A 22622-nucleotide genomic window follows, 5' to 3' on the forward strand; every position below is an offset into this window, starting at 1 on the left:
GCTGCTCGTTCTGCTGTAGGTACGCATAGCCATTCAGTTGCCTTCCCCACACCATCTGGAGTTGGGCTTCGTTGTTTCTTGGTAGAATTGTCTTTGTCTTGCCACATCCATGTCATCCACTTCAGCCATACCATGACGTTCCTTTAAAAAAAAAAAACAAAAAACATCGAGAGCTTCCCTGGTGGCACAGTGGTTGAGAGTCCGCCTGCCAATGCAGGGGACACGGGTTCGTGCCCCGGTCCGGGAAGATCCCACATGCCGCGGAGCGGCTGGGCCCGTGAGCCGTGGCCACTGAGCCTGCGCGTCCGGAGCCTGTGCCCTGCAACGGGAGAGGCCACAACAGTGAGAGGCCCGCGTACTGCAAAAAAAATAATAATAATAATCGAAAACATATCCAGAAACATTGCAAGAAAAAAAGCCCTGCTATCTGGGAGTACAGGCTACAGCTAGACCTTTCTTCCAGACATGATGGATAGCTGTTTGACCTCTTCTCCCCCAGGGATTGCACCTTATATGAATGTTTGAGAGATACCTTGCCTTCATCAGCCCTTTGACAGTTAGGAAGCATAAGAAATGGCAAGTACTTTATAGTTGGGAAAGAGAGAGAATCCCTTTCAGACTCGGTAAGATTTATCTAAAGGTAACTGACCAAGAAGGAGAACTGATCCCACTTCATATACAGGTGCTTTAAAATAATTTGACAACAGGTAGTTAAAATGTAAGTATGCCATGCTGTCAATCACATTCTGTCTTTCTGCATTTGAACGCTTGTTCTACTTGAGGGAAGATGATATTGGAACATTTTATGGCATCCATCAACAAGAATGTGCACATGGTTTCAAATAAGGGTTTCCAGCCTTCTGAAACCAATTACTTCTACCTAAGTAGAAATGCCAAAGCAGAGATATGTCAGCAACTAAGAATAGTTGTTTGAAGTAATAATAAATACACCCAATGATGATGCCTCGAAACAACAGAAATTGTACACATACACACACACATGCACAAACCTTTTTAAGAGATATTTTTAAAAGTCTGTGTCAAACAATGTTAACCCAGAGAAATCCAGAAATGTCAGACATGGGCAGGACTTGCGGTTGGCATTTGGCTGCCAGCGGGGGAGGCGTCCTCCCACACTAATTCCTCAGGAACCTCATGCTGTGTCTGTCTACAGGGAAGGGAGAAAAAAAGGGAGGAGGGGGAGAGCAGATATTGCCTCTGATGTTTTTCCTTCGCAGCTGGAGAAGGCCTCAGCTGTGTCAGGCTGGGACTGCTGGTGATTTTCTGTAGAGGGGACCACATAAGGAAGAGCAGCCCATCCCAGCTTATGCCAACGGTGACCCAGCCTCTCCTGATCGTCAGCGTGGCTGGCACAATTGAATGCAAGCCAGACTGCCTCTCATGGAGACGCGTCAGTGCCTCACCTCTGCCTGTGAGTCCTCTCCATGGGAAGGTTGTGATGGAGTCTCTGGGTAAGGATAACGGAGGTGCATGCAGATGGGGCTTTGCAAGGACCTTTCCTAATTGACAGAGTAGTTGGTGCATTTCCTTTAAGCCTTCAGTGGGTATTGAGGGAAGGATGGGGGACTTGGCAGTGAAACTGCTTTTGCCTGCAGCTCTCTAAGAGTAGCCGTGGATTCTTGTCACCGAATAGAATTTCCAATTCCTATCAAGCTGTGGATCTGCAATTTTTTCTACTACCTTCATGATGGCTGCCAGGTATGGCATCAGAAAAATATTCTGTGAACATAGATATAAAATGGGATTGATTAACTGTAAACTTCTGTTAGGTCAAGCATCTTATGTCTATTGCCGAAATATTCTTTCAAGTGACTCTGTCTACATCTGTCACATTTTTTCACCCTCCAGAGACCTATTTGTGGTAGCTCTCTGTGCACTGATTGGCTTTACCCTTGGCTGTAGCTCTGTGTTGAGGCATTTTATTTTTTTAACATCTTTATTGGAGTACAATTGCTTTACACTGTTGTGTGAGTTGCTGCTGTATAACAAAGTGAATCAGCTATATGTATACATACATCCCCATATCCCCTCCCTCTTGCGTCTCCCTCCCACCCTCCCTATCCCACCCCTCTAGGTGGACACAAAGCGCAGAGCTGATCTCCCTATGCTATGCGGCTGCTTCCCACTAGCTATCTATTTTACGTTTGGTAGTGTATATATGTCCATGCCACTCTCTCACTTCATCCCAGCTTCCCCCTCCCCGTGTCCTCAGGTCCATTCTCTATGTCTGCGTCTTTATTCCCGTGCTGCCCCTAGGTTCTTCAGAACCTTTTTTTTTTTTTAGATTCCGTATATATGTGTTAGCATACGGTATCTGTTTTTCTCTTTCTGACTTACTTCACTCTGTAGGACAGACTCTAGGTCCATCCACCTCACTACCAATAACTCAATTTCGTTTCTTTTTATGGCTGAGTAATATTCCACTGTATATCTGTGCCACATCTTCTTTATCCATTCATCTGTCACTGGACACTTAGGTTGCTTCCATGTTCTGGCTATTGTAAATAGAGCTGCAATGAACATTGTGGTACGTGACTCTTTTTGAATTATGGTTTTCTCAGGGTATATGCCCAGTAGTGGGATTGCTGGGTCGTATGGTAGTTCTGTTTTTAGTTTTTTAAGGAACCTCCATACCGTTCTCCACAGTGGCTGTACCAATTCACATTCCCACCAACAGTGCAACAGGGTTCCCTTTTCTCCACACCCTGGCCAGCATTTATTGTTTGTAGATTTTTTGGTGATGGCCATTTTGACTGGTGTGAGGTTGAAGCATTTTTAAAAACAGGCAGAAAGAAAGAGAGGGGAGATGATTCATTCTATTAACTGAACTTTTCTTCAAAGCATGGATGATGCTTGCGATCTGTTTCTGGTATTTCGTATGCTGGACAGATTTTTAAGAAAGTCCTGGTGTATTCTGCTGAAGGTGCTGGGTCTGTTGACACATCTTATTTGCCTTCAAAGGGCACACTGCTGTTACAGCAATTTAAATAGAGGAATCATAATCCTTTGCATTTCAGGGCAATGTATGTTTTACAGAGTTCTTTTCCTCATTTTATCGAATTGATCTCATTTGATCATTACGTCAACCCCGTGTGGTAGGTATTACGATTTTTAGTAGCTCCATTTTGTGAAGGAGGAAACTAATGGCAAAGGACTCATCCAAGGTCATACAACTGAGAAGTGGATGTGTTGGTGCTTCACTCCTGTCTCAGGCTTTTGTTTTCTTATGCAAATAACCTGTAGGTGGTAGAGACACAACCACACAAATACAGGTTCCTACTTCCATACTGCCTAACATATATTTGCCATTTTCCTTGTGTGGCCCACTTCTTGCTCTTCAGGCCACAGTAAGGACAGTGTGGAGTAGAACAAGTTCAATTTGAGTGTGCCATGCCTTCCTTTCCCGCTGCACACATGCGTACACACGTGTGCCGTGTGTGCACGCACTCTGCTCCCTGGGTTTAGGGGCCCCTGAGATGCTGTGAATTTCCTGTCATTTAAAAAGCAAATCATTACTAAATCTGATGGAGGGTTAATATTCACTCTCATGACTCTAGAGAAAACAGAAGGCCAATTCTATAATAGTGTGATTTCGTTGACAGTTGTTTGAGTAGAAGGGATCAGGGAGAGCCGGAGGAAATGCCAGCATCCTTCACATCATCACACATCAGGTCCCTCCACGTTTGAGAACAGTCGAGTGTGCCCCCAGCAGCCAGGGAGGGCAGACGCCCTCGTGGAGCTTAGCGCTCTGTCGAAAACTGGCCAGCCAGAGACCTTGAGAGCTAAGACCCGCGCCTGAAGTATCTAGGGACACTCTTTTTTCTTTCTTTCTTTTTTTTTTGGCTGCACTGTACAGCATGTGGGATCTTAGTTCCCCAACCAGGGAACGAACCCGTGCCTCCTGCAGTGGAAGTGCAGCATCCTAACCACTGGATCGCCAGGGAGGTCCCTAGGAACACTTTCTAATGGCTACCTGGATGCGCCTCATTGGATTCAGGTGGATACAATCCCCTCCTCCCTCCCCTCCCTTCCCCCAACCAAGGCCCTGCTTCCCAACATCTGCATTCAGGCCCGACAGCAGGTGTCCACTGGCTCTTTGTCAGAACACAGGGATGGGACTTGAACTGTCATGACACAGGCTCCCATGAAAAGGGAGGCATCTCTTTTCAGGTTTACCAAGTATGCTTGGCAGTACTTGCTTTGGCAGAAAGAGGGCGAGGGATTTTGCGTGACATTATTTCCTATGTCAGGACAATTTCATATTCTCAAGCCGCCTTCTTAGATCAGTGAATAGTGCCCCGGTTACTTTCTAGAACAGACAGATGCCCTCCCACCTCAGCCACCGTCTGCCTTCGTGCTTTCATCCACGCGCACATGCAGAAGTGACACAGAATATCGCCAGAGTTGGCCTGGTGAGGGCTGTCTTTTCAACTTTCTTTTTGAAGTTATTCTGAAAAATCTCTTGAGACACAGGTGGAGGGTGGATTCATCAAATCTTAAAATGTCAGAGCTGGAAGGCAGCGTAAATTGCATGTGGTCCAACTATCTCATTATAATGATGCAGAAATCAAGTCCCAGGGAGGTTGAGATTTGTCCCAGCTTATCATGAGAATGACTGTGTTCCATATCTTGCATGTGTCCTTCACGTGCCCCTCCGTCTTTCAAGACCTTGCTCTCTGTCCTGAAAGCTGACCACGTAGGCTGCATTGTGGTCGCCCTTGTCCTCTGGCTGCCAACTGTTTACTCAGTGGGAAGAGATCAGAGGGTGGAGGGAAGGCGGGCAGGGTACTTATCACCAGCTTCCTTTTTGTCATAGGGCCACGAGCTGGCTATTTCCCTGTCCCCGAGATGCCAACCCTCTCAGGTGGCCCTCTCCATATAGTTTTCTCTTTCTGGTTCCCCTCGTCACTCCCTCTCCTTGACCCTTGACAATGCTGGCAACTTCCCTCTTTGGCTTGCCCGAGAGCACTGCACCAACCCTTCTGTTTTCCCTGATCCCTGACCACAACTTTTAAAATAGTCCACTGAATAAGCTTTCCTCACTTTACCCAGTATGTGTGTCATCTGCTTTCAGGCTGTGACCTTGACTGACATAGTAACAGCTGGAGCTAAAACTACAGCCCAGCTGGTTCTCCCTCTTCTGACCCCTACCCTGTTAGTCCTTACACCATACTTCGTTTATTATGGATAGCTTAATACTTTGCATAAATACATAATCTCTTATAAATACATATTGCTAGTCACTATGAAGAGTATTAGCATTCAGTGGTTCAACACATGTGTCCAAAGTCTTGGGTTCAAATCTCGGTTCTGCCACTTACTAGGTGTTTCTTAACTAGCAAGTTGCTTGACCTCTCTGTGTCTCAGTGTCCTCGTTCATAACTAAAAGGCTATGGTGAAGATTAAGTGATACCAGTGCATTCAGAGGACTTAGTACACATAAGTGTTCAATATGGAGTGTTCATAAGTGCCCAGCACATGGTAAGTGTTCTGTAAATGTTAGGTTTTACTAGCATTTGCTCTCTGTCAGGGCTCAATTTCTGTACATGGAAACATTTATTAGGACTCTAATTCTGTAAGTGGAAAATGTGCAGATTTTCCCGAGCCTTGCACAGTGTCATAAAATTTCATGAAGATGAAGTCGTTAGTTCCGAGGAACACCGAAGAGTGATGGGGAAGTGATGGGGGAGGTGCTGATGAGCGGGGATGTGAGTCATGGGGCTTCGAGGACAGACGGAACAGGAATGCAGACAGCGCCCTGACGGACAAGCCTAGATTTGCCCGGAAGCTGTGCTCTGCCTGGCGGGGATGGGAATCAGCTCCCTTCCGGCAGGGTGGGTGTCACCTCCCAGCTGGCGGATCCGGGGGAGATCATGGAACCTATTGCTTGAGAGAGACAGTCATGAGCCTGGAGGTTCCTGTAACCATAAAGATACAAGGGCTAGTTTGCAAAGATGCCGACGAGTCCCCACCTGGAGACAGGATTTCTTTAGTGTCAGGGTGTGAAATAAAGCACTGGGTTCTTTTTCCAAAAAAGTAGATTTTGTTTTTCAGAGACTTAGGCTTCCTTTGGAATTGTTGATGAATATTCAGAAATGGGAAATGGGTTATATTTGAGTGTGGCCATCCAGAGAGAAGAGTTGTGGGTATTTGGAGAGAGGGACTGGACCATCCTAAACTACCTAATCAAGTAGAATGTGAGGCGGGCTCCTCCCTGATTAAAACTCCGTGTGGTGCATTTTCTCCTGGTCTCCCCAGAGATGTGGTAAGTCCTGGCTTCCCTTACTTACGTACAGTGTCTTCTCTCCTATCATAAATAGGAGCCTGGGACATACCTCTGGAAGAAAAGGAAATAAAGTCATCCCATCTTCTATTGCCCAGTGACAACCCTCTGTTATTACTTTATATCAGACAAGCAGAGAGTTGAATACCCTTTTGGAGACTGTAGGAACCTAGGAGGAAGTCCATGCTGCACTGTCTCTGTGAGGGGGTCCTAACATCCTACTCAGGCAGCCGGGGCTACTCCCACTTGTCCCCCTTTTCCCTTTTCTCCTTTGACTAGGATTTTGATTTCTGGTCCAGAAGGTCATTAACCCTGGAGCTGACAGTCAGATTGCATTGAGGCTGCCCTAAGCGCCCTTGATGGAGTGACTTGTAAATAAACGTCAGTCCCTAGTGAGTGTGCTTCCCCCCATAGCTGGCCTCTTGTTGCTCTGTGCACCCAGTGTGTCCACACTCCCACCCAGCAAGGCACCCACTGAGCACCTCTGTGGCACCACATCCAGGACTGTCTGTGACTAAGATGGTGAGTGAACGCATCCTCCTTTCTCAATTTGCTGCTGTATCTCTTTTCAGTCTTTTTTTTTTTTTAAGGAACTTTGTCAGTGAGTCCTGTCCCGAATATGCTATTTAAAAGTAAATCACTCTCTCCTACCCAGCCCTCTCACTCTCAATCCCCTTTACCTCGTTGTATTTTTTTTCTTTCTTTTTTTGTGTGTGTTCATGGTACTTCTGAGTTTCTGACATGCTATGTAGTTATTTATTACGTTATGGTTTCTTTGCCTCTACCCACTGATATATAAGCACCACCAGGGCAGGAAACTTGGTCTATTTTGTTCAAAAATATATCCCATGGGCCCAGAATGGTGCCTGGTACATGGTAGGTTCTCTGCCAGTGTTTTGCAGAATGAATGACTAACCAAGCGTCCCAAAGAGGCCACTCCAGGAGATTCCTTAACTCTAGAAAAAGGCCCAATGCTATGTTTTTCTCCACCTTGAAGACTGTGAACTGCTATTAGGAAAAATCACTCAAAAATCAGATTCTATGAAAATGTTAGTATCAAGGCAAAAGAGAAATTTGTCTTCATAACTGATACATGTTTCAGCTTTCGATTATTAACAAATTGAAAGCACAAGGTTAAAATCCCCAAGTACTACACGACCCCACAAAATGCCCTGCCAACCTCTGATTAAGGCCCAATGGCCTGGCGTGAGGCATCAGAATCTATCCCAGAGCCCTCTGCGGAAACTGGCATCTCCACTTAGCTTCCTGAGTTTCCCAACAGTTGTTCTGAGCTCGGGCCCTTGACATTCCCCCTCCCACCACAGAGGCATCCAACGATGATCATATATCCGCTGGGCCAGAGACAGAGTGCCAGAAGGGCCACATCTAACAACATCACTGATTAGAAAAGTTTCATCAACTTTGAATCATCAGTATGCTTGCACCAATGAGCTGAGGGCTGTAGGAATCAGCTGTGTGGCTGGAAAGAATTAAGCAGATGCGGAAGTACCGCCTGACTTGGGGCTAGCCTGAGGAACACGTAGTTCTTGATTCTCAGATGGCTTTTTGGAAGGGAATCAAAGTGACTAATTTTCCATCTCTCTCTCACACACACGAACACACACAGTGTGCGTGCGTGCATACGCAGATCTAAGGTAGCCTACAAATGAACTAAGAATCTGAGCAGCTTTTTAGTAGGAAAAAAATCTCCTCCTGCCACGTCCCCAAACACCCTTATTTCTACTTTTAGGTGTGGGAGAACCTAAGCACGTCTATGATCTGTTTGTCATCTGCATAACACATTCGAGCTTCTTTATCAGGTAGAAGAAATTCCACTAAATATCAACAGGAATGCATAATGTTTGCAAGAGCCAATCATTTTCTCAGAGCTGCTTCCATCCCCTTATCTTCGTGTGTTTCTTTTGCCTGTGTGAGACCCTCTGGGATTTCCCAATATGCAGAGTTCTGGTTGTCAACGGGCAATGGTAAGGTTAGGGATGAAAAGCCGATTTTAGATACTCTCCTAGTATTGATCTCTGTTTATCAGAAAGGCTTTTGCTGTGCTGGTTCGCTTCTGTGCTTAGGCAAAGGCTTTGACAGATTTACCGCCACAGCATTTTCAATCTATTATAAAGTAGCATCAGCATTCAGGGTGCCGTTTCCCTTTCTCTGACCCAGTTTTAAAAACATCCAACTCAAGGTGCTTCATTGAGTTTACATAGAGGTTGCAAAGCAATCAGAGTTCCTCCTACAGTTGTTACCACAGGAATTGCTGTAAGGCCCCTGTATCTTGCCCTCCAAAAGCTGCTGTCTTCTGGTGTAAAGAAAGACTGCCATGCAGGAAATACTTGACCAAAATCCAATTGAACTGTCAGAGGTTTTTTTTTCTTTTGTTTTTTTTCCCCTTCCTCCCTTGATTCCTTTTCCATTATCACTGATTTTCTAGTTTGTAAAGTCCACGTTCACGCTTTCTCTCTGGCCTGCCTCCTCCCTGCAGAGCAATTCCAGAAACCAGTTCTGTGGCCCTAACGCACACGCTATTAAATATTGGCACTCCAAGTCGCAAGAGTTTATTCCGACTCTCTCGTTGAAGGCAGCCCGTGCAAGGCTTACTGCTTAGAGAAAAATATGGTCTAAGCAAGTGAATGCTTTCAAAGATCTTTTTGAAAAGTGCTTCTTGAGGTAGATTGGTTTGTGTTCCATCCTGTCTGCTGTGTTCATTTTCTCTCTCACCTACACAGGCCATAGAAAGCACAGCTTTTACCAACAGCTTTTCCCGGCTCCCAAGTCAATGTCATTGTGTTCTTTCCCTTAGGTTCTTTATGCTGAGTGTTTGAAATGGCAGCCTCGAGCTCCCAAGTGATCAGCAAATGTCAAGTGTCCCCAAGCACAGAAACCAGCTGAGATACTAAGGCACTGCCGGCTGAAGGAGGATTGTGTCATTGTTGTTAGCTTTCTGGTGGGATGGGGAATAGGAGAAAAGGCGAGGGTGGGGGGTGGGGGGGGAGAAGATGCCTCACACAGACACAAACACCTCATCTGCAATTGTTCAGCATCTTTCAATAAACAAAGTCATGCTAACACCAAATTTGGAGGCAGTTTGCTAACTTCATTACCAGCCTTGCCTTGAACAAGTGGTAACTGGCAGTGGGTACTTCTAAATTTTCATGAATTTGTTTTAATACCTGGAATGATTCTCCCATGTAGGCTGAACTTCCCCTCACTTTAAATTGTCTGTTTACTTTAATGAAGCCTTCCCTAGCTCTCCAACGTGTTGAGCTTGACAAGCATTCATTTACAGAGAGCACTTTTTTTCCTTTTCTTACTTTTTTTTTTTTTTTTTTCTTTTTTACTTTAGCCCTTTCATGCTTGCAAGGCAAAGAAGCCAGTGAACAACTGACAAGCAATACATTGTTAATCCGGGCTTTCTAGGGGAGAAAGGTGACTTAACCAATGAAAGTCTGAATTTCCAAGCTATTCCTGCTGATGGTCTACGTTGTGTCTCTTTACTTTGGCTTCTTAAAATAGGCATCTTTAGATAGGGTCTGGCCAAGAGAGAGATGCTGGGAAGTTCTCAATTTCACATTCCTGCTGTGGCAAAAAGAAAAAAATTCATAGTTGAGGGTAAATTTGAGAGACTGCTGAGTCTTCCTTCCACTTCTTGGAACTCCGATTTGACGCTCCAAGCTGCTATTTGCTTTTTTATGTCTCCTTCCAGATTTTACTTCTCCCAGGAAATTTTCAGTGACCACCCCTCCCCATGCCACCCACAGTTAAGTAAGGTTCCTCTTGCCTGCTCTCATGGCACCATCTGTTTTTTCCATCACAGTGCTGCTTACATCCTATTTAAATTAATTTAGCAATTTAATTTAAATTGTCTCGATTGTCAGCTCTCCAAGGAGTGAGATACTGTCTCGCCCTTTGTCAGATCCCACCTGGCAAAGAGCAGCTTCCCAAGAAGTAGACCTCTGTGGGATGTGATTTGTAAAGCTTTGTGATCTGGAAGCCAGAAAGAGCACTCCCTCTTGCCTCTGTGTTTCAGACAGTCCATTGAGTCACGTGTGGCAAATAAGCCTACCTTTTTAGAAATAAATAGAGCACATTCCTAAGCAGAACAGGGGCACTGGGAGACTGCGGGCCATGAGGATTGCCTCTCCTCCAGTCTGTCACCCTCATGCAGAGAAGATCAGGGCCAGGATGCATATTTATGATCTCTGGTTGAATGTGCCTTCTCTACCTGCCCATGGGGAGCTCTCCCACGAGTCTCCCCTCCACCAGCCACACTTCCCTGCTTTGATGGATGGAGCTGACTGGGCAAATTGCTATGCTGATGAACTGCTCAGCTCCCTGAGCACATGTTCCAGAGAGATCTCCAGGGATAAACCACATTTTAGAGAAGGCTTCATCCACAGCCCGGGGTGAGCCTTTTAGCCCTGAGCTAGCGGAGTTGCTGGGGTAAAGAAGATAAAAGACTACAGTTATCGCGCTCACTTTTTTAGCAACCCCAGTGCCTGTCCTTGGGCTAGAAGGAAGCCTTACTGCATTTTTCTCTCCTCCCAGAAAGTTATTCAAATTGAGACCTAGAGGTCTTCGTGTCACTGTGCTCATTGAAAGAGGGAAACCAAGAAGCTGAACTGAAAGCACTTAAAGGCAGGATGCATTACCTTGAAATATGCAGATGGAAAACTGACAGTATTGTCAGTGTCAGAAGTCACCTTTCTGAGTAAACAGTCACCTCTGGGCGAATGCGGGGCTGTGTTTCTTTCCGTTTACAAATGACAGTATGCAAATGCAGGGGGGTTGTGCCCCAGAACTCGGAGTTGTCTTCTTTCATCTATCCGTAATGAGGAACATGCAGGAATCTGTCAAAAAACGGCACCCTGGGCTTGATTTGTTCCTTCTGAATAGAGGGGATTTCAGCGTTAAATCTGCCAGTTGGTTTTGTGCCTAAGTGTTACATCAGTCTCTCGTATGATCTTGCATCCTGTGTAAAATGCAATATTGGGACCTAATGGGCAGGAATCGCAAGAGCTGGGAAGCCATAAATGAAAGCTTCTTGTTTCTAGAGAACAAGTTAGAGCTTTTATATTATCTGCCGCGGAGCTCGGTGAATTTAAATATATCTCTTGGGCTTTGGTAATATTCGTGTTAATGTCAAAATTGATCCCATTGTTATTGAGACGTGTGGTTTTTTTCAGGCTGAAGATCCATAGTGCCTGTTGCCAGGGCTGATGAATATCTGAGTGGGATAGGTTCCTTCCATCCTTTTCCCAGAACTAAGTGAGGTTATCACTGGTGCCTGCTACCAAGTTGTGTCTGTAGGTTTGCCTTTTCCTGTAGTTCACTCATAAACTTAACTGATATTTTTTGAGTACCTACTATGTGCCAGACACTCTGTTTGACTCTGGAGATGAAAGAGTGAACAGCAAGATCTGGGCTCTTCCCCCATAGGATTCCTACTTAGATATGGAGAGAAACAATAAAGTAAACACACAAGCAAAAAATTATAATTGCGCACTGACATCAGTGCACCATGGGAAAAGAGGATGAGAAGAGAGGGAATTATGGGGAGGGAAACCACTATATCTGTTGGGGACAGGACAATATTTAAGCTGCGACAGAAAGGATGAGGCCAAGCCAGCCTTGAAGATGGAGGGGGAAAGAGCTTTCAACACAAAAGAATAGTATGTGCAAAGATCCTAACCTGGGGAAGAGCCTGGGATGTTTGAAGAATTAAATGGAGATGAGCATGTCTAGTGCAAAACAGGAAGGCAGCGTGGGATGAGATGGAATTAAAGAGGCTTCTGCAGAGAATAGATCATACAGGGCCTTTGTAGCCATGGAAGGAGTTTACCATTTTATCCTAAGTGCAGTTAGAAGCCATGAAAGAGTGTTTCTTAGTTCAGTTTATATCTTTTAAATCTATCTTTGCACACCTATTAGGATGGTTATTATTATTTTTTTAAAAGGCAAGGCTGAGGAGAAATTGGAACCCTTATGCGTAGCTAATGGGAATATAAAATTGTATAGTACTTGTACAAAACAGTGTGACAATGCCTCAAAATATTAAACATAGAATAACCATAGGATCCAGGGATTCCACTTCTGAGTATATTCCTAAAAGAATTAAAAGCAAGAACTCAAACAGGTATTTGTACACCCATGTTTGCAGCAGCATTATTCACAATTACCAAAAGGTGGAGATAAACCAATTGTCCATTGACAGATGAAAGGATAAGTAAAATGGGATATATACATATAGTGGAAGAGTATTCAGGCTTAAAAAAGAAAATTCTGACACATGCCTCAATATATGAACCTTGAAGACATTATACTAAGAGAAATAAGCCAGATACAGAAAATAAGTGTCATATATTCCTACTTATATGAGGTACCTAAAGTAGTCAAATTCATAGAGACAGAAAGTACAATGGTGATTGCCAGGGGCTGGGGGAAGAGGGGGCGGGCGGGAAGGGAATGAGGAGTTACTGTTTAATGGGAATGGAATTTCCATTGAAAAGGTGTCAAAGTTCTGGAGATGGATGGTGGCAATGGTTGTACAACACTGGGAATGTACTTAAGGCCACTTAATTGTACACTTAAAAAGGATTAAGATGGTAAATTTTATGTGTTATATATTTTACCATCATTTTAAAATACTTTGAAAAATCCCACTCTATTTTATGCTAGCTAGAAAGGCAAGAGGAACAGTAGGGAAGACAGATAATTGCTCCAGTCCAGTATTAAGACAATGGTGTTCCAGTGGCAATAGAGATGCAGAGGATCAGTGGATCTGAGACATATATTAAAGGGAAAAAGCTACAGGACTTACTGATGGATAACATCACAGTTCTTTATAGTTTGACCTCTGATACACTTGAAGCTTCTAGACCACACTTATGGGGGGTGGGGCGGGTGAAGACTGGCAGAATCCCTTTGACTGGCAGATGTGTTTAAGCTTGACATCTTGGTGTATGACAAGGAAAGCTTTATTTTTAAACCTTTCAGTAGTCTTGGATGGAGTATGGGAGCTATTGCTGTTGACATGTGAATATTTGCATGCACTGTCACACAGCAGTCATATGCTCTGTGTGAACACGGCTTGTCTTGTGATTTGCAGGGATAACTAGCATGTGGCTGGAGTTGTTCACTCCCTTCCTTATTAGTAATGCACGTCTTCCATTAGCATATGCAACTAACTACTCCTTTTCCCCTGTGTAGTGTTGACATTCATTGTAATGATTTATTATCCAAGCTAAATAACCCTCAATGTGAAACAACAAACATGGCTGTGTTTGTGTTTTCCATTTGTTTTGTTTTCTCTTTCTTGCTTCCACATAAGTAGATATTTCTTTACGTGATAATTACATGGTGCAGAAACAAACAATTGGAAAGCCCACTAGAAAGATTATGAATGTGGTTTATTTTTTTTTGATTGAAAATCTATGCCATTTTAGTGGCATCCCACATAAGTGACTTGGAATTTAAAAATTATTAGATTATTAAGATGTTTGTTATGAGCAAACACTCCATATAAGATTTAATGATCCATGAAAGGGCCACATCTAGGCTTCTCATGGAGCCTCTGAAGACCCCAGGAGTCTTGTTTTTTTTGTTTGGAATGTTTCTGGAATGGTCTGAACCGTGAGGTTATAAAATGGTAGAGAGTATTGGCTGGGTCTGGAGCTCAGCAGTTCCACTGCCTGAGTCATATCCCAGCCACTGACTGGCTGTGTAACCTTAGGTGATGTACTTAAGCTCCCTGAACCTCAGTGTTATCTTCTATAAAATGGGGCAATAGCCATACCTATCTCCAGAGGTCCTTGTGATGATTGAGATACTAAATGTAAAGCCTTTGGAACAGTGCCTTAGAATAAATGCTCAATAAATATTAGCTGTTATTATCATCAGTGAATTGCAAACTGTATGCCCATGAGAAAGACATTATGAAAATAAATATATGTAGAGACATAATATAAAAAGATAGAGAAATAGACTGGTGGTTGCCAAGGGGGAGGGATTGGGGGAGGGATGGTCCGGGAGTTTGGGATGAGCAGATGTAAGCTATTATACATAGGATGGGTAAACAACAAGGTCCTACTCTGTAGCACAGGGAACTATATTCAATATCCAGTGATAAACAATAATGGAAAAGAATATTAAAAAAGCATGTATATCTATGTATAGCTGAATCACTTCACTGTACAGCAGAAATTAACACAACATTGTAAATCAACTATACATCCATAAAAAATTTTAAAAAAAGAAATAGATACACTGAGGTCGTTATTGTGTGACTATGTATGTATGACAGTGAAATTAATGTGAGGAATGCTTTAGAGTTTATGGTGTGCTTGATGTCCATGATAAAGATTTAGCAGGATTTTATCCTGTACAACAGAGATTAGAAATCTTGGTCCATAACTAGTTTGATGTTATTGCAAAGGCACGTCCTCACCCACTCTGGTTACTCTGTTTCTTATTAGATTTGTTGCCCATTTTAATCACAATGACCCCTCTTCCCATCGTTCTGGACATTGGAGACTATTCGTTGGCTCATGATAATTTCAATAACTTAACATTACAGAAAACTAATTATATTGTATTTCATGCAGTTAAAGCTACCTTACCTGGCTTACCATGGGCAATTCTGTTTTCTAAAGAAGAAGAAACACTAATTTTTGGTTGAGCTGCAGCTTAAAAACCTAAGCAGGTTATTCTTGCCACAGGCTTTTCCCCAATAGAAAATTGTTATTGATATTTTGTAAGTATATTCCGTTCAAAGGTAAAAGGCTGTTTCCACTTGCCATTTTTCTAGTGATTTTTTTCCTACACCGTGTCTGCACGTCAACACTCCTGGGCTCAATTAAAATATGTATTTAGCCACTGGATTTGCAGAGAGATGATCAAGCTTGAATACTAATACCTGGGCTATTGCCCGTGAATACTAGGATGGTGCACATTGAGGGACGGCTTTCAAGACAGTGGCCAGTGAAGCCAGGATGTGTGGCAGTGATTACAACACAGCACACATGTACAGCTGGAGTTTGCTGAGTTTTGCAGCAAACACAGAGCGTTGCTCATGAAAATCACAATTCGACTGAGGTTACGCCCAGTCTCAATCATATGGATTACGGGACATTTCAAAACCACCAAAACGATGCCACTTTCTACCTTCCCAGTGCCTAGCGGTCCCACAGGACAGGCGTTAGTTTTTCCTAACCTCTGCTCTGAAGACCTAACACATAGCATCATGATAGCAACTGATACTTGTGGAGTTCTTACTGTGCGTAAATCCCTCATCTCCTAGCTGAGGATGGAATGATGACCCAAGGCAGGCACAGCCCCTGTTTCTTGGAGCTTCCATTCTAGGGATCAAGGAAGAGGTGATGTAGTCACCTTCTGGGAATTACAGAAGGTTTCCCTGAAAAGGTGCCGATTGGGCAGAACCATGAAGGCTTAATGACTAGGAATGAGTATCTCAGGCAAAAGAAGCAAGGTGCATATGGCCGTGTGGCAAGTGCGGGCGTTGCCAGGTGGGGAACTGGGAGAAGTGCTGGGTGTCTGGAACCAGGAAAAGCAAGGTCCAGAATAATTCTGGAGAAGTGCTAAGGACCAGTCCACCTAGACCACGTTAGGAGTTGTGTCTTGACTTCTTAGACCAGCTTAGGACAATAGTAGGTACTGTTGATAGCATCTTCCCAATGCTTTGGCAAATTAAAGCTTAAAGTGGTGCAATAACCTCCTCCCTCATCTAGGAAGTGGCATATGGAGGATGTAAACCATAGCCTGGGCTTCTAATCACCCTATTATAGTTCCTCTGTTAGATGCTTCCCAAATATTTTCATGGGGTTTTGACTCACAATGTCATCATCCAGTGTCAACGTGATCTTTCTGTAGAATCTGGTACTTAGGTCTGCCATGGGTTTGGTTGGCATCAGAAAGAAACTAAGCTAACTGCTGGTAAACTAAACAGAGTACACAGATGAACACAACTGCTGTTATGTTTACACCAAATCCTGGGTCTCCAAGCCTCAGGGGGAGGCTTAAAAATTAGGGCTTGAGTGCCATTAGTCCCCTTGGGCAGCACGGTGGCTCAGAGAGGATCGTATAGCTTTCTTAGCTGAGAACAAGTTGTGAAGTCCAAAAAAAGGAGTTTAAAGAGAGCAAAATTAGTGTTATATTAAAAAAGGGTTACAATGTATTTAAGGAATGAAAAGAATCCTCTGAGGTTACATACAAAGAGGAGAAAAGAAAAGGGAAGGGGAGGGGGGAGGGAAAGGAACAAGAGAGGGGGGAGGGGAGGGGAGGGGAAGAGAGAAGAGAAACAATTGCTACATTATAAATCGGCTTCAGTCATATTCTCTCCCTGTCTCCCCGCCCCCCTCCTCCCCGCCCCCCTCCTCCCCTCCCTCCTCTTCCCCTACCCTCAACTTTTGCTTTGAAGCTGAACTCTTGACAGATTAGCCCACCACTAAAGAAAATGCCCTCTTTTACATGTGCAAGCTTGATGATTGCTGCAGAAAGATACTTAGTGGCTCATAATATTCATATAATCAGATTAGTTTTGAATCCTACCTCAGTGGAGGCTGTTGGAGTAATCCAATTCATGCCTGTTTACCTTGTCTGTGTGGGCACTTCCTTTTCCCAATCATTTCATCCTTTCTCTTGGCCTCAGTGGGTGCTATCAACAAAGAGATCCCAGTATCTCTGAGAACAAGTCAATTACCAGACCAGAAAGAAAAGGAATAGACTTAAATGTTTGAAGAGGAGTGGGTTCTTGATTTTTTTTTTTTTTTTTTTTTTTTTTTTTTTTTTGCTTTCTGGGTAACGGTGGAAACAACCCTGAGGCTCTCCACCGAGGCTACGGAAATTTTGTTGGGCAGTTATATCTCAATTCAGAGACAACTGTCTCCTGACCGATCCACTCTGAGCTTTGAACATATGGCTGTGTCTGATTTCACCAGGGAGAGTTTTGTAAGATCTCTATTCGAGGGAGCAGCCACTACACAGATGAGTGATACACTCCTGGAATTAATTATTGCTTGCCAAGTTGGAGGATTGATTCACTCTAAGCCCAGAACTAAGAACTCATCTTAAAGCTGAAATATTTTTTGATCATCTGGGTCCAGCTCCCCTTTGTAGACCCTCTAACCTGCTGCCATGTGTACTTTGCTATTAATGGTAGGCTTTGAACTCCTTAGTTTGAATTTCACTTTCTAATCATAAATATATGAAGACAGTAGGGGCCATGCATTCCCTGGGCCTGATAATTAAGAGCGAGCCTACCTTGCAACTCCAGGCTTCCTTTTTTTTCTGTGAAGGCTGCCTTTCTTCCTGAAATGAAAGTGGCATTTCAGCCATCTGGCATAGGCTGCTGTCAATAAAGGAATCCAATCACATCTTACCCATGTTATTTTGCGTGAATAATGAGCTTAGTCTTTATAAATAAATATGTGCTCCCTAGAATATAGGAGTGGCCTCCTGAGTCGCTGATCTTTCCTAAAATGAATACTACTTGAACAAATAACATATCCAAAAAAAAAAATCCTAATAATTGCTGGAATCTAATGGGAAAAAGTAGCCTGGATTACTGGTGATAGGTGTCTTGTCAGTCTTGGAAATCTACCTAAAGGCAGCTGTGTAAAGCTGTGTAAAGTTTTCTCCAGACCAGCGTTTCACTGTCAGGCCATCTCACTTAGGGCTTGATTAGCTTTTTTAGGCAGCGTGGCTCTCTACTCTTTTGGATATTATCCCAGCGGGCATTCTCCTAGGTTTCCCTGGGGAAAGGGTACAGGCCAACTTCTCTCACTTTGTGTTAGGACTTTGAAGTGTGACGTTTTCAATCACCTACCAGACCTGGTATTCTCTCCGAGTAAAACGCCAAGTATCAGACCCACTTGTCTGCAGTCCTAACATTAAAAGCGCCCTGTTAATAATTTGTTGCATGTAGATGGCCACAGTGCCAAGTTTAAGCACCTCCAATGGGCAGGTTTGCATGTTAAATAGAATCAGTATCCTATTAACCAGAAGAATGAATAAAACTATTCTCCATTTTCTATATGTTTAACCTCTTTGAAACTACTGGCAGGTCTTTTATTTTGGAAGTATATTTTACAGGGGAGAAGACTTCCTAAATATGATTTAATTCTTTTCTTCCCTCCAGAGAAACAGGATTTAAAATTTGTGCTTGTCCCCTCCAGAAAAGGCCCAACCAAACAGAATCAAAATATCACAGCAGTGAATAAAAAAGATGCTGTATTGTTTCAGAGTCCAGATCTGTCTCTTGTGATAAAGATATTGAAATCCTCACTATTCACAGGTACAAGCCAATCTGAGCCATGGAATATATTGAAATGATAGAAAGCTTTCAAGTTGAGCATTTTTGTGTGCGCTCCATGGTTGGAAATTCTGCTGGAGAAATATGGTTGGACTATTTTGACAATTTTTAACCTGCTTAAATTGGATTTTTTAAAGTGCACAAATTGATGTTCTGCCTACTTGGAGAATGTTTTAAAGATACCAAGACTTCAAAGAAAAACAGAGTAAATCAGATGCAAACATCCCTATATCCATCCTAGCAAAATTAGTTTAGGATTTCCTAGGGCAATGCTAAATTAGAATGATGCTCAGACATGAGGGCGAGTACCACTGGTAATCATCTTTTTTTTCATTACGGGGGGGACTGAGAAAAGGAAAGCTATTTTTACATCTTGTGAGAAACACTAAATGACATCAACTTCATAATTATTTTTCAAGGGTGCAATTGAGAATTCATAGTGTTCTGCCACTGTCATGGAGAATTCTGTCAATTTCTGACCCATTGGAATTTGGGGTGTCAGGGGGCCTTTCTTACTCTCCCTGTTCTTTGCTGCCTTCCTATTTGATCATCAGATATCTTTCTTTTTTCTTTTCTTTTTTTTATTTTAACTGCAGGGTAAATTAGGTCTCAAAAACAGCAACGTATATTAGATACGATATCAGCTCTAGAAGCTGAAAGCATTTTTTTTTTAAATGAAGCCAGAGAGATGGAGTGATCTGCCTGATAATAAAGCTTAGCTTTAATGCCAGCGCCATGCTGTTACAGCATATTACTAAACAGCAAGAAATGTGGCACAGATGTTGTGGCGGCCATATTTTACACCATCCAAAAGGTCATGTCGCTTGTTATTACATTCAGAATCAATATTAAGTGAGCGTTCCAAATTTCAGCTGTCAGTTGAATTTATTGCTGCAAACCAAAGCTGAAGGGTTCTCGACTGTGATTCAAGCAAGCTAACAAATTAACTAATATAAGGGCATGCCTAGAAGAAGCAGGTGACCCACATGCCAGCAGCAAAAGCTGAGTTCTTCCAGAGCTGTGAGAAAGGGCTGCCCCGTATGCCAATCACAAACAATTGTCATCTCAATATTTTACAAAGAAAAAAAAGAAGGAAGGACGGTTCATAGATTCTCAGGTGGATGAGATATGCTAAGGGCAGCTTCTTTAGATAAAGCTTGAGATACACATATCTGTCAGACAGTATTCAGGATGGCTAGTACACCTTGCAGATAGCTTGACCTGCCTTTGCCAAATTTGCCCAGAGGTCAGGTTGCCTAACCTTACTCCATAGCTGTCTTTAAACCTAGACGTGGAAACACGAAACCAGGTGCAAATTATGTTGTATTCTTCATCTTGACATTTATCGTCTCAACAGGTACATCAGGGATAATCTTTCTTAGCCGTAGTCAGCTCTAGAAAGTGTATAAAAATACCTAACAGGGGCTTCGCTGGTGGCGCAGTGGTTGGGAGTCCGCCTGCCGATGCAGGGGACGCGGGTTCGTGCCCCGGTCCGGGAGGATCCCACATGCCGCGGAGCGGCTGGGCCCGTGAGCCACGGCTGCTGAGCCTGCGTGTCCGGACCCTGTGCCCCGCAGCGGGAGGGGCCACAACAGTGAGAGGCCCGCGTACCGCAAAAAAAAAAAAAAAAAAATCTAACAGATGGATATCCATTTAATTAGTACATGGACACCCACAGTTGCCTAATACGGTTTATTAAAGGGAACGGGGAATTCCAAGTTACTGAGAAGGAACTGTAGGTATTATCCTATTATCCAGCCATCAGATCAAGAGTCTCAGAAGTGCCATACCAATGTATTCTGCACAGAATGGTTGGTGAGAAAGTAGACTGTTGGCAGTAGTCTGCAAGCCTGTGAGTCCACGTACCCATGATTTTCTCTGAAAGTATTTTTAAAACCTATCCTCAACTGTGTATGTCCATGATACAGTTTCACCAGTGCATCTGTTGAGAGGATGAATGTTGCCCAATTAGCAAGTGGTCCAGAGGGTGTGCTGGGGCTTCTGCAGGATGTGAGATCTCACAAGGCCATCCCACCAGGAGAAGTGAGCAGGAGGAAACCAGGTTACATGGTCCCTTGGCAGATGGAACTTCTCTCCTGAGGATTTCCAGCTCTTGTTGGTGGAAAATCTCCTGAGATTGTGGATGCATTGGGAAGCTTTCAAACTGCTGGTAACTAAGAAGTAGGTTTAACTAGGGCCCTCAGATACTTTCTTGACAAAAATGGTACTCATTTTTGGTTATTTTTGCTCACCCTGCCTTCTGTTACAAATGCAAGTAATGATTTTTAATTGACTTTACTAGGAGTGTTCAGGAAAAAAATCTGTAATTCTAGTAAATAAGTACTTGAGTCAAGGACTATTCATTATTCAAGATTCAATAAACATTTTTTTGAGTACCTACTCTGGGCACAGTCTATGTTCAGTGCTCTGGGATAAAAAGATGAACAAGACATGGTCTCTATTCTCAGGGACTGGGAGAGAAACAGACGTATTTAAGTAAGTATAATGCAGTGTAGCAGTACGTTGCTTAAATTGTTTTACCTTTTGACCCAGCAAGTTTATTTCTAGGAATTTACCCAAAGGAACAGTGTGCAAAATTATGTTTACGTGGATATTAGTTGTATCATGGTGACGGATAGCTAAGTAGATGCTCAATGGCTATTTGTTGCATAAATAAATATTAGGAACTCATAAGAGCAGAAATGGGAAATTCTAAATGTAACAGAGAATTCGCTGAAGATGACATCTACAAAATAAAAGATTTTGGAGGAATTTTAAATTTTGTGAAGAATACTTTACAGCATGGGAAAGATTTCTCCATTTATTGTTTAATGAAAGTGCTTACAAACAAATATGTGTAGTATGCTTCTGGTTTTGTGGAAAGAAAAGAAATACAGAAGAAAAACATTCCTATGCTATATGACCAAACCAACTGATGGATGGGTTATAACTAAAAGAGGAAAGCAGTGAGTCATAAAAATCAATCCATACCTACATAAATAGTTTGTTTTAACTTAAAATATAGAAAAGTATTTTTTCCCACTAATCCTAAACTACACTGATCTTAAGGGGCAAGGCTAGGCTTTTTCTTTGAGTGTGAAATGGTTTCTTTCTTGCATAAACTACTCCCATTATGCAGTCTGTATGATTTCCTATTTCAGTTCTTTAAAGTAAAGCCAGACATCAGATGGCTTGCAAAGAAGTCTGAATCCTGAATCCTTCTAGTTGTTTACATGTTCCCCAACAAGTTTTTCCAGTTGTATCCATACCTAATTTGACAGTATCGTTTGTAGCAATTTGCATGCGTTGAGTTCTTTCAAAGCACTGAACTTAAGACAATGCTTTGTGTTTACACCATTTTATTGGTTCTTGCTATATTTAACTGAATTGTGAAATTAGATTAAAATACAACTGGCATCAATAGGTTTGAGAACAAACACAATTTGAAGGAGAAGGGCGAAGGTTCTTAGAGAGTAGCCCGCAAGCTGCACGCTGTGGATAGGCTTGTACGTTTTATGGAGGGTACGCAGAGTATGGGCTAATCCAACAAACCACTCAAGTGAAAGCTGACTAGGGGAGCTTCAGGTGCGTACGTTAGTCAGAAGACAAAAGCACATGACCAAAAGAATAGAAACCACAGTGTTCATAGTGCTTCTCTCTGGAAGGGGAAATTATGATACATTTGTATTATTTTTCTCCTTTTCTGTATTATTCAAACTCTTTACGATGAATATGCATTCTTTTATTAGCAGACAAATTACTCATTCCGTTAATTAATTTTTAAATAAATATTAAAGATAAAAGACGCACTGTGCCTCGCACTGGGCTATATGATGCAATCAGTGTTTGAGAGGTAGTATGGCAGAGTTGTTAGCAGGAGTGTCTTTACACTTGGGCTCCCTGGCTTTGAATCTCAGATCTGCCACTTTTTACATGTATACCTGTGAGAAATTTCCCTGCAAACCCAGTTTCTGTAAC

General features: G+C 42.8%; 1 protein-coding gene across 11 annotated transcripts in view; it reads left to right on the forward strand.

Moving 5' to 3' along the window:
• The first annotated feature begins 1138 nt into the window (after positions 1-1138).
• The window catches only part of TENM2 (teneurin transmembrane protein 2), a 530300-nt gene continuing 508816 nt past the window's right edge, over positions 1139-22622 (forward strand). For 7 of the 11 annotated variants that reach the window (XM_082622414.1, XM_082622418.1, XM_082622419.1 and 4 more), the window contains exon 1: positions 1140-1472. In XM_082622414.1, coding sequence (XP_082478540.1) covers positions 1328-1472 — 145 coding nt within the window. In that variant the 5' untranslated portion in view covers positions 1140-1327. Of the gene's footprint in view, positions 1473-1539; positions 1720-22622 lie in introns of those variants that run through there. The other 4 variants (XM_082622423.1, XM_082622416.1, XM_082622422.1 and 1 more) reach the window with 3 other exon arrangements.

This window comes from Mesoplodon mirus, assembly GCF_964341445.2.
Source record: "Mesoplodon mirus genome assembly, chromosome: 5".
Classification (NCBI taxonomy): Eukaryota; Metazoa; Chordata; class Mammalia; order Artiodactyla; family Ziphiidae; genus Mesoplodon; species Mesoplodon mirus.